The sequence below is a fragment of the Xiphophorus hellerii genome, chromosome 20 (assembly GCF_003331165.1).
Source record: "Xiphophorus hellerii strain 12219 chromosome 20, Xiphophorus_hellerii-4.1, whole genome shotgun sequence".
NCBI lineage: Eukaryota > Metazoa > Chordata > Actinopteri > Cyprinodontiformes > Poeciliidae > Xiphophorus > Xiphophorus hellerii.
In genome coordinates, this window is record NC_045691.1 from 17,586,679 (window position 1) to 17,609,832 (window position 23,154).

General features: G+C 40.7%; 1 protein-coding gene across 4 annotated transcripts in view; it reads left to right on the forward strand.

Moving 5' to 3' along the window:
- Nucleotides 1-8,292: 8,292 nt before the first annotated feature.
- celsr2 (cadherin, EGF LAG seven-pass G-type receptor 2) overlaps nucleotides 8,293-23,154 on the forward strand; it is an 84,459-nt gene continuing 69,597 nt past the window's right edge. For 3 of the 4 annotated variants that reach the window (XM_032549803.1, XM_032549805.1, XM_032549807.1), the window contains exon 1: nucleotides 8,293-12,120. In XM_032549803.1, the coding sequence (XP_032405694.1) occupies nucleotides 8,595-12,120 (3,526 nt within the window). In that variant the 5' untranslated portion in view covers nucleotides 8,293-8,594. The remainder of the gene's footprint in view (nucleotides 12,121-23,154) is intronic. The other variant, XM_032549806.1, reaches the window with a different exon arrangement.

Consider the following 23,154-nt stretch of genomic DNA (forward strand, 5'->3'; position numbering starts at 1 on the left):
CAGCATGTGGAGGGGTTTAAATAAATTAGAAGATTTTCTAAAAGTTTTATTTGAATACTTGAGTTAGAAAAAGTAAACTCATTTATATATTTGATTTATGTTATACGTTATTTTTATTATCTTAACAATTATGCAGAAAAATGTTGAAGGGTTCGCCACAAAGCTCTGTATGCAAGCGTGTTAATGGAAAGTTGAGTGGAAGAAAGAAAGTGTGGTAGGACAATGTGCACATCTGTCTAGGACAATCACAGTTTTGTCAGGATTGTGAAACGAAGCCCAGTAAAGAATTTGGGAGAGATTCAGAAGGTGTAGACAACCACTGGAGTCTCAAGAGACATACAAAGTTAAATTCAATTTGAATTCAAGAATACATTATTGATCCTAAAATTAAGTAAAATATGGTTAAATATCATGTTATTCAAGGTTCTTCAAATGGTTGTTAGGAAGGATCTCTTGTAGCAGTCTGCATTACAGCAAACTTGATGAAGCCTCTGACTGAAGACTCTTAGTCGTAAAGTAATCTGACAACATCATGAGCGTCATACTTGGGATATAAAGTTGCCCAGTTGCCTTTATAGATGAAAATACATTTTGACTTTAATTTGGGAATTAAGGTCCCAGAACCTAAAGGAAAAGTGTGGAGGCACAGAATCGACCGTGCTTGAAGTCCAGTGTGAAGTTTATTCCACAGTCAGAGAGGATTTGGACAGCAACGCCATCCGCTGTTCATGTCCACTTTGTTTTTATCAAATATAAAGTCAGCAAAGCCATCTACCAGGGAATTTACTGCACTGCTGTCAGCTTAGTCCACTTTATAATTCAACCAGGTCAAATTCATCCAAACCAGTTTTTGTCTGGTTTGGTCTAAATTCAGTTTAAATCAATTCAATTCATTTGAACAAAAAATACTTAGATTCAGATCCAGTCACAATTTTAGTTCATCACTGTTACAAACTGATTAGTGGATATAAATTAAGCCCATCTGATTATTGATTAACCAACAATTTCTACATCTAAAGCACGGGGCGACTGTGGTGGAGAACAACTCCCTTTCAACAGGAAGGAACAGCAGTATGAGCGTTGTGACTGTACTGTGATCGGCTGAGGGTTGAGAGGACAGAGCAGACAGAAGCACAGGTCCAGGATTACAGTCAGAGCCGTAGGCGTAGGAACCGGGGAGAACTGGAGGGGACATTATAGTACCCTAGACCGTTACTTGGTCTCTGACACTAACGACAATAAACGCAGGTAATATACTTGAAAACAAGGTAAAAACATTGTCCGTTAGAATGGATGAAAAATGTTTAGATACTTAAATAGCACATTTTTACAAGAAAAATGTCTAGCATAAGCTAAAGCTAATGTTAGCCACAAAGTTTAAAGGAAGTAAAACTCACCTTCGTATCTGTGTATAACGAGGCGAACATGTTGAAACCTTTCTCCAGCTTATTGTCGGGGCTTCGGATCGATGTTCATCATTAATTGTTACCTTGGACAAGCCCTGCAGACGCCCAGTGTAAAGAGCCTTTTTCAATAGATCGGAAAAGATTGAGCCGCTTTGCCCCGAACGCGGAAGCTGAGGTGCAAAGAGCCCAACAGTTCAGAGTTTCTCATAAATCCTTTATTGTCACTATTTAAATATCATATTCATTGTTCCAGGTAGGGGAAGCCATGCTTTGCTGCATTTTACAATGAACTTAAGTTTTATATCCAGACTATCAAAGACAGAAAATAGCTATTAAAACAATTGAACTCTGTACTGCTTTGAATGAACAGTTGGGAACCGAAGCCCCGTAGCTTTTTCTTCATCTTGAATATATTTATCTGTATTTGTTTTTTTTCTGGAGGCAGAACAAATGTTTCACTCTGTCGTTGTACAGTGTGTCTGTGAATAAAGTTTTAAAAAAAAACATCCCCCCCTCCCCCACAGACTTCTTGTGGCTTTGATGTCATAGTGATGTCACTCATCCTGTCTATGACATCACTGGCGGCTGCCTTTGTATTGCCAGATTCCACAGAGAAATTCATTTGCAGTTTGAACCAGAGAGCAAAGATGGAAGAGGATAATTTTTTGTTGACAAAAATAAACAATTTACAGAAGAACCGCAGCAAGCTGGCGGAGGAGAACCAAGAGCTTCAGAAAACCATAGAAAGTCTGAAGACTAAACTAGAGAGACTTAACAGAACGGACAAGACACACAACTGGCATGAGGAAAATTGCTTACTTCTAAAATCAAATGCATTTTACAAAAAACAAATCAGAAAAATTAATCTGGACCTGGAGGAAGAAAATGCAACTATATGCCAACTAAGATGTGATAATGAAGCCAAATTAAGAATTAAACATAAACTGGAAGAGGAACGGATAAAACAGAGAAACACTGCAGCGGACAAATTAAGAGCAAACACAGAAAAACTCGAGTGGCTAGAGAGAGAAAATGAGGAGTTAAATAAAGAGATTGTATCGCTGAAAATTAAAAATGACAGGATCGAATCCAGGCTGGCGGAAAAAAGCAAAGACGTCCAGCAAAGGGAAGAAACAGTCAGGGTACATATCCAGGAAGAGGAACTTTCAGTATGTCAGAAAGTAGGAAGAATTTTTATGCATATGTACGATTCCACGTTGGCGTATTGGGTGCCACCCTCGGTTTTTTTTTAACAGTAAAGGATATTTTGGGTTGCTGGAAACAGGATGTTTGTGGGATAGTGATGCGTTTAAATTAATTACAAATATAAATACTCTTGTTTGCTTTTGGAATTTGTGCCTAGTGAGAGATGCTTGCAGGAAGACATCTAAACGGGTCAAACTGGAAGCTGACACCAGATGGTCTGCAGCAAGAGTGATGACTGACGGATGATTAAGGGTCGAAGTTTATGAACCAGAAACAGAGGAACTGTACATGAGACAGGGATGCACAAGACACCTCCTTGTTCTGTGGGTTCATCAGTTCCTGCACCGTTTCTACAGAAGGAAATAAACAAGAACTCTGAATTTTGCATTCTACATTACGGCAGCTTGCAGGTGCAACACACCTGTGACTCAAGAGAACAGAAGAAGCAGCTGCTATGTGATTAACTCAAGATAACCAAATCCAGGGGTCTCAAACTCCAGGCCTCGAGGGCCGCAGTCCTGCAGTTTTTAGATGTGCCACAGGTACAAAACACTGGATTGAAATGACTTAATGACCTCCTCCTTGTGTAGATCAGTTCTCCACAGCCTTAATGACCTAATTATTCTGTTCAGGTGTGGTGCAGCAGAGGCACATCTAAAAGTTGCAGGACTGCGGCCCTCGAGAACTGGAGTTTGAGACCCCTGAATAGGCTCTGTAACTAGGACCGCCCTAAGGAAATAAAAAGAAAGTCTCTGGGAGGAGCTGTTTTAGAGCGGGTAGATTGTAACTAAAGCACGCTGCTGTCCGTTCTCCTTGCAAGTAAATCTAAAACTCACTTGTCTCTCTCTTCTTTTTCAGTTTGAGAATGCTTAGGTAGATGAACCTGACATTAATTTGGTCCTTCGAAGCCGGATCCCAAGATCCTGAAGGATTCCAGCGGGTGAGACCGAATCCAGAAGGACCGTGCGCACGGCTAAACTCTTCAGAATGAGTTTAGATCTTTTTCCGGGACTGGTATTTGGTTTACCAGCTGGAATCTGACGCTTGACGGGACTCCGTTTACTGAGAGTAAATTGTCTTTTAAAAGAAAAGCGTGAATGAGTTGATGGCGTTCGCGTTAAAAGAAATCCTGTGTAAGAAACGCTGTGAATCCTGGGCTCTGACAGCTGAAACTAAACGGCTTTAACTTTATGCTGTTGTGGTGATAATTGGATGGCGGAGTCCAGCGAGCAGCCGCTTAAATCCGTCTTAAAAGTTTCATTCCGTAAAAAAACAGGGCGGCGGAGTCCTGCGTGAAGACGCTTCAGCTCCGGAACTGAAGTGTGACTGGAGGTATAAACACCTTTAGGTATTTTATCTCATTTAAAGTAGCGGGTTTGGAAGGAGCAAACCAATTGAGGATGCAGAGGCAAGAATCCTCCACTCGTAAGAGTCCAAGAAAGGATTACCACAATTGGTATTTTTAATTGTTACCCACTATAAAAAAGAAACCAGTTTTTAGAACAGCCTAGGTGTTGACAAACTGGTCTAAATTGTTTAAAATGGGTAAAAATAGCAGGAAGTGGAGAGAAGTGTTTCAATATGTGTTCGTTTAATTTCTTTTATAAATGAATTCATTTAAATTGTCCGGAATGGTAGCAAAATAACTGCAGTACTGGAGAATACACAGCAGATGGCGGCATAGCAACCATTGAACGAATTACTGCTTTATATTTCAACAGTAAATGTAAATCAAAAGATTAACAGCAGTGAAAATATTGGGAGTGTGTTGAAGGGCAGGACCCTGATAAAATACAAAATATCTGAATAAATGGATAGTAAAGTACAGGTTAAAAGGTTAATTAAATACTAAAATAGAACTAGAACTATAGGATAAAATAAAAAACTAAAGAAAGAGCCAAGAAATTAAGGAAACAGAAGATTGTGATAACAGTGTTGGCAAATAAATAGATGACTAAATGAAACACTAACTAAATGAATACAGGAATAAGTAGATGAATATAATAAATAAAAAAATATCTGAAAACTGGAACAAAAGTCATAAAGGAAAACAAGTAACAGACAGGAATGTGAAACACAAGAAAGGGGAATATGAAAGTTTTTTTAAGAAGGAAAAGGATGAGGAAACTTTAAACAGTTAAAGTTTCATAGAAAGAAAAATAATGATGAAAACTACTAGCTCATGGTTTGCAGGAATTAATAAACTGAGTAGTAGGTTTGGTAAGTAGGCATATGTGGTAATTTAGAAATAAGGAGAAAGGCAAGGAGCAAGTGAGTTAAAGTAAGAGAATGGAAAGATGATTTGAAAAAATATCAAATTAAAATGATCGTTGTGTTCAAGTTGCTCTCATAGCAGTTTGGAAAAATGTAATAACTGGAAATAGAAAATAGATCTTATAGAGAAACAGCTAAAATGCTTTGCATGGTCCAAAGGATGTTTATAAAAATCTGAGTAATAATTATGTAGAATTATAAGAATTAAAATATTAGATAAGAATGTTAATTATTCTTTGCACAGATTAAAAAAAAACAAGCTGCAGCTGATTCTGGACATCTTAACATTCTTTTAATAATGAACAAAACTTTATTAAGATAGAGAAATATTAAATCTACAGGACTTACTTTTAATTGATTCAGTGAAACTAAAACTAATTCTCTTATTAAATAGTCATTGATCAAACATAGGAACACATAGCCTTCATGGATTTCAAATGCACCATTAGCTCTGCTCCTAAAACCTTTATTTTTATTGCCAATATAAAACAAAAACAAATGTTTGCAGTCCACTTTAAAGAATCCAAAACAGATTACAGTTTCTCTGGCTACAAGATCAATGTACCAATGGGCTCTTTGCACCTGCTGCGCTGACGTCACTTGCTCATTCATCCGACACATTATCAGAGTCAAACTGTGTTTGCTGCAGCCAGGGCCGCAACTACATATTTTTGAGGTGGATGCGAACATCATCATTGTAGGCTAGCTTAAGCTAACCTGAATATTTACAACTCTCTTGTTGATACACGGACATTTCTTACCTTCTGTCTTTCAACCACTTTGAAAAGCTTTTCTTCGTCTCTCCAACATCTTTATCCTTCCCCCTCTTCCGTTTTCTGTTTTGGGCCCCGGAGTTTTTTCTGCGCCCCATCTTTAGCTCCCTGTTGTTGAGGCATTACTACAAATTTAAAAGAAAACAAAACGCGCCTCAGCCGCTGCCCAAGCTGCCTGTATGGGAGGGGGGCGCCTAATCAGTGCTGTTCCTCTGTTATTGATCATTTCATACACAAACAGCTGTTAAGTACATAAAATGCTGACTATATAAAAAATAAATTCCCCACATCGTTTTTGCGCCCCCTCTAGTGCAGCGCCCCTATGCGTTGCATACACTGTATAGCCACCTTTTGCGCCACTGGTTTCTGGTTGTGCTGCTGTCGTTTGTCCACTAGGTGTCAATGTTGTCAAATTATGTCGGGCCGGATATAAATATTTGCGCTTGTTACTCTGCCTTATAAATGCGTTCGTATGAAAGTCACAGATGTCTGTAGTATGTAATTTATATCTAAAGTATTTTCACCTTTTCCGTCAGGACTAACTTTTCTCATGCAGAGCACTGAGAGGAAACAGTTTAAATTACTAGAATGGATAAATAAGCCATAAAGAAATTATTGCATAAATATACAGATGCATTCATAGCTTAATGGCTTCCAATTGGTGTGTTTTTCACTGGTTTTTCTAGATATTAAAACATCAAGTATGCAGAATTTTGACCATTTGGGAGAACAATAAAATATTAAAACTGTTAATAACTAAATTTATTAGTATTGGAAATACTAAAATTGGAAATAAATTCCAACCATCCACCCAAAAACAATTCTCCAAGCGTGACACTGTTGTACATAGAAGGAAATCACATCTTGCTCAAGATCTCAGACATTTAGTTGTTTTTATGTTAATATTTTCTTAGATGCTTTAACATTGTCTCCCATGATGCTTTAATTTCATGTAAAAGTTTTAAAGCAAATAGCCAGCTTTTCTCTAGAGCTGATTAAACGTAATCTGAATGTAACTCTTCACCTGTCTAACAACATGCTGTGGTCATTTTTTATTGGGTTTTTATTTTATTGAAAAACAGGATTTAATCCAGATAAAATCTTTTCTCCCAAAACATTTGTGCCTCTCATAAGTTTACATAAGGCAACTAATCTGAGATATAGTGTCAATCTCTTTTTAAAGCACTGATGTTATTTACTCCTTATTTCAGATCTCTGCGCTATTTGTGCCTACATTGTTTTTTATTTTATTTTTTATTTAAACAAGATAAATTCCCATTGAGATATGTAATGTTTTCCAAGTCCTGGTCAAGAGGCAGCAACAAATAAAACTCAAAAATGTTACATGTTTAAAAGAAAGCGACAAGCTTTGAGAAACAGGAGCTTGTTACTGAATCAACCTAAAAACCTTTCAGTTTGGAGGTAAATCCAGTTAATATCAAAGTTTTCTGTCTTCTTACCCATTTCAGAGTGTCAATGCAACTCTTAAACGTTTTCTTAGTTTGGTGAGACATCTCCATATTTGTCATTGAATCAGTCCCAACAATCATTTACATCTTTATATTTCTGTAAATGTCATCTTTATGCTGATAACACAGTTGTGTTGTTTTATGTCATTCAGACAGACCTCCAGAATTTTAAACTGGTTTTAAACCAGGAACAAATAGAATGTCGTTCACAAAACCTAGAAACATTAATAATAAAAATATTGGAATCCTTTTCTATATGCAGCTGTTTGCTTTGTGTAATCTGGTTTTCTTTAGAGTAGCTACTCCTCTCTCTTCTCAGCATCTTGCACAAATGATGCACATGTCTTGAATTTTGAGTTTCTTTCTGAGTTTTCCTATTGATGCAAAATAAAGATTTATTTCTATTTCCATTCCATCTTTTTGCTTTCTTAACCCGGTTTTAGCAGATTACTGAGTTTGGTTCTGCTTGAGTTTTCCTGCTATTTCTAAAGTTTCTGTGCGGGAATTAGATATTTTAAGCATCTGACTGCTTTCCTGTTAAGATAGTAACCAGGTTATAACCTAGAAATAACCTTTGGGGATTAGGCATAAAACTTAATGTTTGAATCTGTTAAATTTGGGTAACCCTATAATTATGCTGCTACACTTCAAGACTTTACTGATGTTTATCCTTGCAGTCATTTTTTATTTATTCTTCTTCTTATTTTGTTATTTATTTAGGCCTTCACCCCAGCCTTCCACAGGGTTTCTTCAAGGACAAAATGAGGAAAAGCTGGAGGGTATGAATACTTTTGCGATGCGCTTTTCGCTTTCTTCATATCTGGACACTAAAGTTTTCCACAGGATAATTGATGATCAACAGAACTAAATAAACAGTTTATGCTGTTATGGTGATAAACAGTATTTGAGGGTTTCCAGAAGCTTTCCGCTGAATGGCTGTCAAATTGCATTCACATTTTGAGCAAATTAATGACGCGATTGATTGTGAAGTCGGGCGGAGTCATTAATCTGAGCAGAAGTCTGACTGTTTTTTTGTGTTAATGAAGCTTTTGGAAAGTTATCATTTATCTCTGATGGTAGAGTCTCTCCCTCTCTCTCTTTCCTCTTATAAACACACACACATACACACACACACCCCACACCCCACGCACACGCAGGTTTATGTTAATGAGAAGTCTCAAGGCGCAGAGGGAGCAGAAGCCATTTTTCTATCATTCAAGCGAAGTTGTGCGGACTGAGAGGAGGTGCAGCTGCTTCTTGTCCCGACTTGACTGACTCTATTTGTCCCATGTGAGAGCAGCTCTGACCGGACAAGGTTACCGCGGGATCCCCCTCTTCCAAACCTCCACAGCGAGCGGAGAGAGCATGGCTCTTCCTCAACAAAGGGAAACTGGCGGCCGGTGGAAAGTTTAAAGAAGCGAGGAGCTGCAGAGTTGCGCGCTTGTCGGACTGGAAACTGAGGAGCGATGCACTTCGTTAGATGGGAGCTGCGGCTCATGCTTTGGTGTTATGAACTGGTTTCATTGACGCGGGCTTACACCGTCCACATCAGTGAGGATGCGAGAGAGAGGACAGTCCTGGCCGGCGAGCCGCGCGGCGCATGGTGCGCCTTGGATCAGGTTCTCGCTCCTGGGTTCGCGCAGCGCTTTCTGGAGACGGAAGCCGCGGCGGGCATCGTGCTCCTATCGGACTCGATACGGTGCCGCTCGCTGCCTTTAAACCCCTTCACTTTATACATAGTTGAGGACTGCTGGGACTCCGGACACAGGCATCTCCTCACCAGTCAGTATGACGTTCATGTTCACGGTAGGAACTGTTCCCATAAGCGTAAGAGGAAATCTGATTGGGACTTGGAAGTCCTTAGTTTGTTCAGTCGCCGCAGCTCGGAGTGCCACGGAGCAGACTCTGCTTTATTTCCAGTGGGGGGTCTGCTGCCTGGGCCCCCGCTCCGCTGCAGGGTCCCCAGCAGCCGGGAGTTTTACTTCTCAGCGGGGGGTCTGTTTGTGTCTGAGCCGCTGTGCTTGGTGCAGGACCGGCTCCTGGAGCTGGACATGCTGTGTGACGTGCTCACAGAGAAGGGAGCGGGTGTTAAACTCATCTCCATCCATTGGCGAGTGGGTCAAGGTCCATTCAGCCAGGCGCACTTACAGCAGCTCCTAGACAGGGCAGCTCAGTCTGATTCAGGGATTGTGAGCAGGAAGAGGAGAAGCATCAACAGCAGCCCTCAGTTTAAGCCCCCAATGTACCAAGTGTCAGTGGCAGAGAACAAGCCATCCGGGACACCGGTGGTTGTCCTGAAGGCAGTGGATGTGGATGAGGGAGAGGCCGGCAGGCTGGAGTATTTTATTGAGGCTCTCTTTGACAGCCGCTCTAACAATCTTTTTGCTGTGGACCCGGCCAGTGGCGCTGTATCAACAGTAGAGGTGCTGGACAGAGAAACAAAAGACACCCATGTGTTTCGTGTGACAGCGGTCGACCATGGCTCACCTCGTCGTACGGCCATGGCCACCCTCACTGTCTCCGTCAGTGACACCAACGACCACAATCCTGTGTTTGAGCAGCAGGACTATAAAGAAAGTATCAGGGAGAACCTGGAGATCGGCTACGAGGTGTTGACTGTGAGGGCCACAGATGGGGACGCACCTGTTAACGGGAACATCCTCTACAACATCCTCAACAGCAACGGGTCCAATGAGGTTTTTGAGATAGACTCCAGGTCCGGCGTCATCCGCACTAAAGGTCTAGTAGACAGAGAGGAGGTGGAGTCCTATATGCTGTTAGTGGAGGCAAATGACCAGGGTCGTGACCCCGGGCCCCGCAGCGCCACAGCCACGGTTTACATTGTGGTGGAGGATGATAACGATAACGCCCCTCAGTTCAGCGAGAAGCGCTACGTGGTCCAGGTGCCAGAGGACATGATGCCAAACACAGAGATCCTGCAGGTCACCGCCACAGATCAGGACCGGGGGAGCAACGCTGTGGTCCACTTCAGCATCATGAGTGGAAACACCCGGGGCCAGTTTTACATCGATGCTCAGACGGGTAAAATGGACCTGGTGAGTCACCTGGACTATGAAGCCAACAAAGAATACACCCTGAGGGTCCGGGCGCAGGACGGAGGACGCCCTCCTCTGTCCAACATCAGCGGCCTGGTCACGGTACAGGTGCTGGACATCAACGACAACGTCCCCATCTTTGTCAGCACCCCGTTCCAGGCCACCGTGCTGGAGAACGTTCCTCTGGGCTACTCCATCATTCACATCCAAGCTGTAGACGCTGACTCTGGAGAAAACTCCAGGTTGGAGTACCGCCTCACTGAAACCACACCCAACTTCCCCTTTGCCATCAACAACAGCACAGGGTGGATCGTAGTGGCGGCAGAGCTGGACAGGGAGAGTGTTGATTTCTACAACTTTGGAGTGGAGGCCTGCGATCATGGCTATCCTGTCATGTCCTCATCCGCCAGTATCAGCATGACCATTCTGGACGTCAACGACAACAACCCAGAGTTCACACAGAAAGCATATTACATGCGTCTGAACGAGGATGCAGCTGTGGGGACTAGTGTGGTGACAGTGTCAGCTGTGGACCAGGACATCAACAGTGTGGTGACTTACCAAATATCCAGTGGAAATACTCGCAACCGATTCTCCATTACAAGTCAGAGTGGAGGGGGGCTCATCACGCTCGCTCTACCTTTGGACTACAAACTGGAACGTCAGTACATCCTTACAGTCACTGCAAGCGATGGCACTCGCTTTGACACAGCCAAGGTTTTTGTGAACGTCACAGATGCCAACACACACCGCCCTGTCTTCCAGAGCTCACACTACACCGTCAACATCAACGAGGACAGACCTGTGGCCACGACCGTGGTTGTGATCAGCGCCACCGATGAAGACACGGGTGAGAATGCACGCATTACCTACGTAATGGACGACAGCATCCCTCAGTTTGACATCGACCCCGACACTGGAGCTGTCACCACCCAGATGGAGCTGGACTACGAGGACCAGGTCTCCTACACTCTGGCCATCACCGCTCGGGACAACGGCATCCCACAGAAATCCGACACAACCTACCTGGAGATCCTGGTGAACGACGTCAACGACAACTCGCCCCGCTTCCTGAGAGACCACTACGTTGGGTCGGTGATGGAGGACGTGCCGGTGTTCACCAGCGTGGTGCAGGTCTCTGCCATCGACAGGGACTCCGGCCTCAATGGACGTGTCTTCTACACCTTTCAGGGTGGGGACGACGGAGATGGAGACTTCATAATTGAATCCACCTCTGGCATTGTTCGCACCCTGCGGAGATTAGACAGAGAAAATGTGCCAGTCTACAGCCTGCAGGCCTTTGCTGTAGATAAAGGTGTTCCCGCTCTGAAGACAGCTGTGAACATTCAAGTGACCATCATGGATGTGAATGACAACCCTCCTGTGTTTGAAAGAGATGAATTTGATATCATGGTGGAAGAAAACAGCCCCATTGGCCTTGTGGTTGCACATATATCGGCTACAGACCCAGATGAAGGCAGCAACGCGCAGATTATGTATCAAATTGTGGAGGGGAACATCCCAGAGGTGTTCCAGCTGGATATCTTCTCCGGGGAACTGACTGCACTCATAGACCTGGACTATGAGCTGAAGTCTGAGTACATCATCGTGGTCCAGGCCACCTCTGCCCCTCTGGTGAGCCGGGCCACAGTCCACATCAAACTCGTAGACAAGAACGACAACGTCCCGGTGCTGAAGAACTTCCAGATCATCTTCAACAACTACGTGACGGACAAATCCAGCAGCTTCCCCACCGGAGTTATCGGACGCATCCCCGCCCACGACCCCGACGTCTCGGATCAGCTACACTACAGCTTCGAGGTGGGGAATGAGCTGAACCTGGTGCTGCTGAACCAAAGCACCGGGGAGATCCAGCTGAGCCGGGCCCTGGATAACAACCGGCCCCTGGAGGCCTCCATGAGGATCTCCGTATCAGGTGAGACGGCTGGATAATTGCAGCCTCCACCCTGTGAGTGGAGTGCATGTGGTAATATGAGATGAAGCCAGTGAGGCGTGCTATAGTACCAGTGGTATCCTGTCTCGTTTACATTTTCACTTGATTTCACAGAATAATGACAATTATTTTATACAGATTTAGTTTTAATGTATGCATGAGGGAAGATTATTACGTGTAATCCTTCCTGTCTTAGGGAAATCACATTCAATCATTTATTATGTGTTATTCATTCTTAATCATGGAGCATAGTTAACAATTAATTAAGCACATCCTGGTTTTACCCAGGTCTGTGTTAGCGCTGTCTACTGATTTAAATAGATAAATGTTAGTCTGATGTTGTCTGTGTCCTGTGGGATCTTCGCTCCACTGGCCAGACTGATCATCCTCCTTAGTTTCTTATCAAAGCCTCATTCCTGCATACAATGAAGAGCCGAAGTCAATGATGATCAACTTACACAGATTCTGAAGAGTCAGAGTGGTCTGCAACAGAGCTTTTGTTTGATTGGCTTCTTTTCACTTGACTAGACCTTTGAAAATCAATGTTTTATCACGTGCCTGGAAGAAAAAACAATGCAAAAACACAAACTCTTACCAAGTACTTTTGTCTTGTTTCTACTGCAGATATTTTAGTATACATGAAGTAAGACAAAACTAGCTTAAAAGTAACGTTTCAGCAAAACATAGGAGCTTGTTTTCAGTAAACAAAATCCCTTAATATTGATTTTAAAACTAAGATCCACTGGTAGATTATTTCACTTATAACAAGACATTTTAAAAGTGAAATAATCTGGCAGTGGAAGTAGTACTTTTTCATCAATATTGACAAAATATTGCCATAAAACAAGCTCCTATGTCTTGCTGAAAACGTACTTATAAGTTAGTTTTGTCTTATTGAAAGTGTAGTAGGATATTTTCACCAAACTAGACCAACAATACTTGGTGAAATGTTTGTGTTTTTGCAGTGTAGTTCAGTGTTCAAGGTTTTGTTGAAAGGTTATAGACAGGTAATATCTCACCTGCTGCGGACAAGTGATTGGTTTGTTTTGATGCTAACAGCTAGCCAAAAAGAGACCGAGATGAAAGGGATAACAACTCCAATCTCAAAAATGTTTATGAACTTTTAAACAGTCGTCACACTTGGATGATCATAAGAATATAAATTAAAATGAGTAATATGAATTCTGAACTTTTGACAGCAATAGTAAACAATTAAGTTTAATTTTCTCTTAAACTGAGACTGAACTCGTCCATGTGTGGGTGTGTGTGTGTGTGTGGGCGTATAGGGGTGTGTGTGTGTGTGTGTGTGTGTGTGTGAAATGTTGGAGCTGATTGGACTCAGTGTGCCTTTTGTTTCACCTTGGCACAACCTGAAAAATAACTGTAAGTTTAAATTAAACATTGGACATTTAGAGGAAGAAGTGGGCATTTATCGCATCGTTTATCATTTATTGTGAAATTATTTTATTTATTGTTACGATAAATTTTTGTTAATGTTAAAAAAACTGACTAAAATGTCATTTTTACTATTTTATCCTGTGTTTTTTCCATGAGTGCATAAAAAAAAATATATGATGCAATCATATCTTTTAATCCAGTAAATTAAAAGATATGATTAATTGAAGCCTTTATGTGCAGCTTAGTGATGAAAATCACACTGCTTGAAGTATGTGGTGTCATGAAGAAATAGTTTTTCCAAGAACAGCATTTATATTTTTGGCAGTATTGGTGATGTGTCATGCAGCTACCTATAAATATCGTCATTTTTATCGTTATCACAATAGTAATACAAATATTGTGATAAAATCCACAAACATCGTGACAAAATCCGCAAATATCACGATAAAGTCCTTGAAACAAGAGAGGTGAGAGTGGCTGACGGTGTTTGAAGGCCCTCATGTTGGACGGTGCGTTGTCCCAGAGGAGCAGCTAGCGCGTGGTTAGCGTGGGCAGTCCTTAGCGTACTTTGCGGCTCAGCGCTGCCCCTCAGGAGAACAATAATGAGCTGTCGATCGAGCGACGGGGGCTGCGGCTCATACCAGGCTGAGGTTTGGGGCAACAGCTGTGACTCCGCTGAGGACCAATTAGAGGCCGGGGCTCCCTCGACGCGTCCAGCACCTGCTGGGGTTTATGTGTCTGCTGCCCTGGCGGAGACAGAAGGACATGGGGGGGGGGGGGGGCAGGAGCAGGGAGGGAGGACCTGTTGTGTAAACAGGGCAGAGGAAGGAACATGTAGCTGTACTGTAAAAGGAGGAGAAGAAGAAACAGGAAGAGGAGCGTCTCTCGATGCGGCTGACCCCAATTTTCCAGGGGCCTCATCTTGCAGGGACCTCCCAGGTCCCGCCTTTCTTTTCTCCTCTATGCTCCCCTTTAGGAGGCCCCCCATGATAAATGATTTTTAATGGTCTCTTTGTACTATCATCCTTTCTAAGCTCAATTTTCAACGGACAAGCTTATTACTGTTAGCTAAAATATACGAAACAGCAAAAACCAGAATTGAGAAAACATTTTCATTAACTGAAATAAATAAAAACGATAATTAAGGGGGGAAAACTAAAATTAACTGGAGATATATTGTGTGTTTATAAAACTAAAACATACTGAAATTAGAGATATAACAACCTTCGTTTTTTGTTTATGAATCTACGATTTGTTTTATTTACAACAGTATACATTAACCATAAGATGAGAAGAGAGCAGGTTATGTCCATAAGTGCCAATTTTCACTATTCATTAGCCTTTGATTTATTTTTCCATACAAGCAGTTTACGTCAACTGTCAGCACATTTTGTCACTCCATACTCCTAGTGGCACTTAACGCTGGTCTGCAAACAGAGTCAGCTGTTTGTTCAACAATAACTGAATTAATCTCTTGGAAACATTATCTTCTGTCTTCTGTATACACAATAACAATACAATCATTTTTAAAAATTTGCACCTAAAAATGATCACACATGAAAAAGCCAATATACTATAACTAATAAAAATTAAGCTAAAACTAAGCTATATTTAACTAATGAAATAAAACTATTAAAGAATCCCAAACTATTATAACTGAGGGAACTTTATCCTGCTTTAGTATATTGGTATTATGCAGGTATTTTACTATTTAAAACATTAAGTATCACATTAAAGAGTGATTCTTGAAGCGAATATATGATGCAATGAACTCATTCATAAGTATTTAAACTTTAGTAATGACTTTTATCAACTCAGTAAAAACCGTAGTACATGATCGATATATCTGCTCTCAAATACTGTTGACTTGACCTGCGTATACATTTAGTCAGCATGAACATGGTTGTGTTTTTACAATACAAGATATTCTTCTATTTTCTGTTGTATGATGTTCTGTTGTCAGACGTTTTCTGAACAGGTCGTTGCTGAAAATGAGAATTTGTTCTCGATTAATTTACCTGGCAAAATAAAAATTAAAGCTGCAGTCTGTAACTTTTATAAAAATATTTCTTTACATATTTGTTGAAACTGTAGTTTTGTCGTGATACGTTGGTATGAGACCGATAATCAGAAAAAAAATCAATCTCCTCTGCTTTCTCCTAGTGTTAGCTAGAATCAACCAATCAGAGCCAGGAGGCGGGTCTTAGCGGTTGTCATCCTGTATTAGTTCTGCCATGTGGAAAGCATGGTGAATGCTAAGGCTAGTTAGCATATGCACTTGATGATGGAAGATAGACTGTTTTCCTGTAAATGTAAATTGTTTCTCAGTCATTAGCACATTTAGCAGCGAGTACATGAGGATTATTGAGAGCTTTAAGCCCTGCCTCCTTGCTCTGATTGGTTGTTTTGGTCGGGAGCGCAGCATTTCTGCAGTAGCAGCTCAGGGAGGGGTGGAGGAGATCGATCTTTTCACAGATTATATCAAACTGTCACTACATGTTTAACAAATATGTAAAATATATTTGTTTTTATAAAAGCAGCTTTAAATAAAAAAGGTGACATATTTTAAAATTATACACAGTGACTCCTGTTACAGGACATGAAGGAGAATAACATGAAGGAGAATAACAGTGGAAGCGGTGATGGATACCAACAATATTAACATCCAGGTTTTTATTTCTGCAGGTCACATAAACAGAAGCTATTAAACTGATAATAACAACAAACATTCACTTCAAAACAAAGGTTCAGAAATAACTTTTACATGCAGCAGCGAACAGACTCTTGCTGAGCTTCGTTCAGATGTTTTAACACGATACTGTAATGAAACACTGTAATCATACAGAGGCTTAATCAGGCACATTGCAGCCACACAGCTGGGGGACTTGCTGCCAGTGGTGCATAAATATGTAATGTTGACGAATTAATTACACGAGCCGGTTAGGAAGCCAGATTTATGACACTAGTATCCAGACACTGAATGCAAGATGAGACTCTTAATAAACTCGTCTGCCTTACGAGTGGAAGTGTTAAATCCTGAATTAATTTTTCCAGGGCAGAAGAGGGTTTGGTTGTGTTTTTTCTCAGCTGCGGCTCCAGGTTATTAGCAGAATGCTGGTCACACGGCGGGCGAGACGCAGGTCTTCATCTGCGGGATTAGATCCGTGCATCTGTATCCTGGATGTTTCAGCCTGGTGTTGACATACGCAGGGGCTCATTCAGCGTTCCCAGGCAAGCGTGAGCCTGCATAAGTGCCTGTTTGCATTTGATTGCAGAGATTTCTTCCCCCGGCGGAAAGCCCTGATCGCTCTCATCCAGAGAGAGAAGCTAATTATTCCTCCTCACTACTCAGCAGCTTATTATCTTTGGTATTTGGAATATGGGCTCTATTTGTTGTGGAGTCAGTGGTTTTGTTTATGCGTCAATCTTTATGCATTCCTCGCTTTAAAAAGTCACCATTTTGGGTCTGGCACGGGTACATTTAAATTCTCTGCTCTGCCAAAACATGTTCCAAACTTTTCCCCGACTGCAGAGACTCTTTAATGAAATTATGTCTCTGAAATGATGTTTTCCATCTTTGCTCAGAGATTCAACGCACAGACAGGCGTGTGAGACTAATGGCTGCAGTTTGATTCAGATCACACCTCACTGCTGGTTGTACAAGCTCTCCGATCGGCAGACAGCGGGGATTTTATCTCTCAGCAGCCAGGTGTGAGTTCAAGGTGATGCTCAAACTCCTTCACTGAGGGAAATGTGTGAGCCGGCTGGCGACCCGAGCAAACAATAAAACCCGCACGACTGAGTCTTTATTATCACTTTCTGATTGTTTGGCATATTTTAATACTTTACACCTGTATCATCTAAGCTTCAGTGTGTGATATTCTGACAGTGGAATGAGAATAAATAAGCAAAAACACCAGATATTCATAAAATTATAGCTTTAAAGCTAAATAAGAAGCATAACTATTTTCTGTATTGAGATTGCATGTTTAGATGAGCATCGCTGGGCATCAAAACTATTCACTCGTTCACATTTCTACAGTATTTACAGTCACTCAGATTAAAATAATTGCTATGTAGTTTCTTAATGTACTCTGTCACCAATCAGCAGCCACTATAAAGAAAAAAGAATCTTAACTCAGACTCAAAGCTGGAATAAAAAACTGCTGTAAAGTTGAAACTTTGTCAACTAAATCATCAAGGAAGGTTTACAGAATATAAATATAAAAATAAGCAGTGATGGAAAACCAAAGTATAATATCTAATGAACACAAGTTACATCTGGTTACTATTATACAGCAATTATATGAACTTCACTGAATATCAGATTAATGTGTTTAGAGGCAAATTTTGCTTTAAAAAAACAAACTGATGGAAGTTTGAATAAAACCAAAGTACCATTTGTTTTTGAAATGGTGAATTATCCTTTCACAGAAGCACAAGCAGTTCTAAATAACGCTTAAAACAAAATTACTTCTTATAAAGCTTCCAGAAAATGAAAATCTGGGAAGCCAAGGAAATATTTTATGGTCTTAAACCAAACTGTCTAAAGATTCTCAAACATTTTTGAAAACATTCATATATTATTTATATTTTAAGCTTACAAAGTAAAGCTACAGAGGGATTACTCCGACTAAACATTTTAATACGTTTTTACTAAATTTTATTAAAATCTTGTGGGCTTCCTGAACTTTCTCACGTAACTGGAAATACATCTGCGTGTGTGTGGGGGTGTGTGTGTGTGTGTGTGTGTCCTCCAGCAGCTGGATTTTTTCTCTCCACACTTTCATAAAGTCATTAAACTCCCGTGAATCGCTCCTCTTCTTGATGTCTGTTTTCCTCACCCTTCAGTCAGAGGCTTCAGTTTGCAGACCAGGATCATTCGTTCTTCTCTCTCGCCCTCTTCGGTCGCCGTTTGTCGCACTTTGGATCGCTGATGCCACAAACTTTTCCTACACTCAAAAACACAGAATCTCACCAGGTATTTTTTCCCCCAGTATTTTTAATGCAAACAATGTCTTAGCACACCTTAAATAAGACGAAACTAACTTACAAATAACTTTTCAGTAAATATAGGATCTTGTTTTAAGTCAGTAATTCTAAAATTGACTTTTTTGGCTTTACATCATGTCATAATTCCTCCATCAAAAACACACCTGGAGTTTTGCCTTGATTCTTTCATGCATGTTTGAGAAATCCTTTAATCTCCATGGCAACCATTCAGCTGTACAAACGCCTGATTGGACCTAGCTCCGCCTTCGAGGTGCAGCTCCTCCTTTGGATGTAGTTTTCAAGCTTCTGCCTCACAGAGCAGCCCCCACTCTGCTCCTACAGACTAGCCAGCAGCAATTAGCAAACATCTGGTGGAACTGTGCATCAGCTGAGCTCTTTTTACAAGCTACTTCTCAGTGAAACTCTGGTAAAAACATTTTAAAGGGTTAATAGAGGAGCCATGTTGTGATGTCTTCCTGAAGGGGACGTTTCAGAAAGGGCGGGAGTTTTTAAAGAGACAGAGGCCCAATTTCAAGGAGTTAAATAAGGAAGAACAATTTCTTTTAAGTCATATATATAGGTAGGTAGATATGCTGTAAAACTTCACTTTGTGCCTGGAAAACACATAATTCTGCCCCTTTAATACTGTTTTTCTTTTTTCACGTATGGGAAAAATTACTTTTTTTAAGTGAAATAATCTGCCAGTGGATCTGGTATTTCTCATCAATATTAATACATAAATTTACTTAAATCAGCTCCAACATCTTACTGAAAAGTTACTTGTAAGTTAGTTTTGTCTTATTTAACCTGTACTAAGTTATTTGCACTGGAAACTAGACCAGAAATACGTGGTAAGATTTTGTGTTTTTGCAGTGCATCACCTTGATCCTCTTTCTCTTTCCTTCTTTTTGTTTTCCCCTCTGTCACCGCTCTCCATTTTTCTTCTATCTATCCAAATCTCACCCCTGCAACCTCCGCTGTTCCCTCCAATCATTTCGAGCTCCTCTGCCCTCCTCCCCCTTCCTCCCTGCTTTGACTGTTGTCCCCCCTGTGAAAGGAAGAATGCCTAAGAGAAATGGTTTATTAAGCACCCAGTTGTCATGGAGAGCCCAGCAATGCCTGAGAAATTCCTCGTGGGTGGGGACAACGGGTTAGGCCTCCTTTGTGGAGCGAATGAGGGGGAGGGAAGGCCCATAAACTTCTAAAGAGCAACTGTCCCCCTGTTCCCTGTTACCACTGAAGCATGTAAGGCCCTCTGCAGACCTGTGGGGCTCAGAGACGCCCTGACCTGTCCTGCAGGACGTTTTCACTGGACATGCATCGGGGTCAGCCGCAAAAGTTTCCACAAGATGTCTGCAAAAACACAAAATCTTAACAAGTATTTTTGGGCTAGTGGAAATATCTTTGTACACTTGGGGAAACTATTTCAGTCGCTCAGTTCAACACTCCCGTCCCTCACTTCCGACGTCCATCATGGCGCCTTGAATGATCAAGTGACGTAGTTGCAAAAGGAGAAGAAGCGACTATGTAGGCGGCGTTTTGGAGAAATTGTAGTCGGCGATTTAATAAAGGAGCTGTGGATTCAACATGTTAGATTGACTTAAAACCTTATGAACTCTGTGATGATGAGACAGCTCTGGTTGAGTCAGCAGCACAAAAAAACTACACAAACTGTCAACCTACTACCACTTCCTGTTGATCTTGTGACTCGTATGATGCGAAAAGTGTTTCCATTGCACTTTTGCAAAAAGTTTGATAGGTTGAAAAACCATCTCATCCTAATGCAAAAGCTTTTTATCTAAAAATTTCCAAATTGCCGTGTTTCCATTAAGCTAATTTATTTTTGTAAGTTAAAGTTGTGCAGTTCTACGTTTAATGGAAACGCAGCTAATCTTACTGACGTTCTATTTTAATATAGTTTTGGCTATAAGCTTGGTTTTCTTTATTTAAAATCTTGGGGCTTTATCCTTGAAAATAAACGAGCAAATAAACTAACTGAGGAGGACATTTCTTGTCTTGCCCCCGTTTTGTAAAATGCATTTGTATGCATCATATAGCAGCTTGTTTAAGTCAATAATTCCTTAATATTGATGAAAACGTCCTGGTTTCACTGAAACTAGTTATTTTTCACCAGCATTAAGGAATTATTGACGTACACACGCAATGTTTACTTTTCTGTTTCTTTCTGTTTCTTCTGCAACTTTTTAAATCTGTGCAAAAAGTTGCGTTTTTGTTTTTTGGTCTTTGCTGTTGCCATTGCTTACAACTAAATATATTTAAAGCAAAAGGCAAATGATGGAAGAAATGTTGGAATATTTTGATGTACAAAATGCAGCAGATGTGAATAAACAATAAATGTAAAATAATTGGCTTTTTAGCACAGCTGGACAGCTTTGGCTCCAACACAATAAAAACACCACTCATCAAATAATTAAGAAGATACAAACTTAACTTTTGCAAGCAACTTGCTGCAAAGTTGCTTATAAGTTAGTTTTGTCTTATTTAAAGTGAACTAAGGTATTTGCAGTAGAAACTGGACAAAGATATTTGGTTGGACTTTGTGTTTTTGCAGGAGTAAAGTCTGGCCTTCCCACACATCAGAGGCGCTGTGTGCGTTAAAACCTCGGCGCCACATGACACCGTCGTCATTAAGCCCTTTGATTTGGGACACAGATGCGCTGAGAGAGTATTCGGTTTCCTGCTGCCGCCTTGTTTCTCAGCAGCAGAACCTCCTGATGGTCCGGACGGGTCCAGTCAGGTACGGAAAGGAGGCGAGGGATGACATCATCCATGGGTTAGGAGGGGAAATCGTGTCAGGGATTAGGGCCGGCACATTGCTGGGGTGAGGTCTTGCGGAGCTTGCATATATCTTGGTGTTGTCCTGCTTTGTCCTCCGTGTCCCAGCAGACAATGGGACAGGGTCCGGTCTGCAGCGGCCCCCCTCGTGTCTTTGTGTCCACTCGTTTCCCCTGGTGACGCTGCCCTTTGCAGAGTTTTACCAGGCCGCTTATTTATCCCTGATTTAACCCATTTTCTGTTTGGGGTGATGATGTTTTAGGAAATTAATGATTGGACACATATTACACCCCAAGTTCCTGTTGCCCTAATTTAAAGGGGCTGCAAGGTCTCAGTTTATTAAAAAAAGTGGAAATTGTGTTTTTAATATACACACAGCACTTTGTAACTGTGATAAATCAGATAAATAATCCTTTATTACTTTATATTAATACCCAGAATGTATTATAAATCTTATAAGTGCTCCTCAACAATATTTATTCAGATTTTCTAGAGGTTGTCTAAAGTTGTCCTTTTACGGAAATTAGGGAATTGTTTTCTTTTGCATTACCTCGCAAAAGTTTTGCGTTCATTCGCAATAAATTAACAAATACATCCCGGTCTATTTTATATGCACATTGATAAGAAATGTCAATTTAAAATTTTAAACGTTTTCATAAATTTTTAACTCTTTGGTGCAGAAAACTGGTTGAAAATCGACTTACTGACTGCGTGTTCATGTTTGTTTGTGTAATATCTTTCGGTGGAAATACCATTCAGACTAATGGACAAAACCAAAACTGTAAGATGACGACAATATCTGATTAAAAATAACTCAAAGATAATCCATATAGCATTCATGTATTTCTTCTTTCTATCTTTCCTTCTTATGGAAAGTTTCTGTTTATTTGCTTTTGCATTTTGTACATAAGTTTGTGGTAGATTTGTATCCTAAAGAAAAAGGATATAAAACGTCAGATAACTCACAAACGAGATGTAGTTAGAGTTAAAACCTTTAAAGTAAAAACCTTTAAAGTTAAAACCTTGTTTTGTCGCAGACTGCCAGTATTCAAGATCCTGCATCAAGTCACGTTTTGACTGGAACATTATTGCGAGGGAAAGCAATTCCTCCCACGCAGCAATTTGTCTAAACTGTCCTTGGTTTATTTATTTTTATGGTGTTTTTGACATCTTTTGAAATGCAAATGCTTGGAGGAATTGTTCTGTCGTTGGTATAATTTTGTCTGGATGTAATTATATGATGTTAATTTATTTATTTAATACGTTTTTGAAATTTAAATCAAGTTTATTGTTTTGCCTGTTCATTCACCACAAGCTCATTTAATGAATCTAAAGCAGGTAAACTCTGCAGCATCAGTGAAATATGTGTGAACGGGATATCAAGCGTAGGAACAGCTAAGAGTTTAGAGAAATATTAGCGATATTTGCAACAATCTTTGTGGTTATAAGTACAGGAGATCAAATAGTTGTGGATAAAGTAGCAGCAGGTTTCTAAAAGTCGTGTGACACGAGTTGAACTCATTAAAGTAACATAATAATGGCGATAAATGCTTTGAATTCCAGTCATTTCATATAATCTGAAGTTCTTCTCCTTCTCTCCTTTGAAATACAAAACCGAGTTTGAGCAGCGGCATTATTACACGTGCCTCACGTTGTGTGCTCTGCAGATTACGTTTATCTGCTACACTTCCACTCTGTTGCACTCATTTAGCCTCAGACTGAGCCTTCGCTGTGACCTGGTTTTACTCGCCTCAGCCGGGAAATACGACCAGCAGAGGTGGAGAACCCTGCAGGTCAGGAGGTTTTCACGTTTTTATTTCTGATTCATAT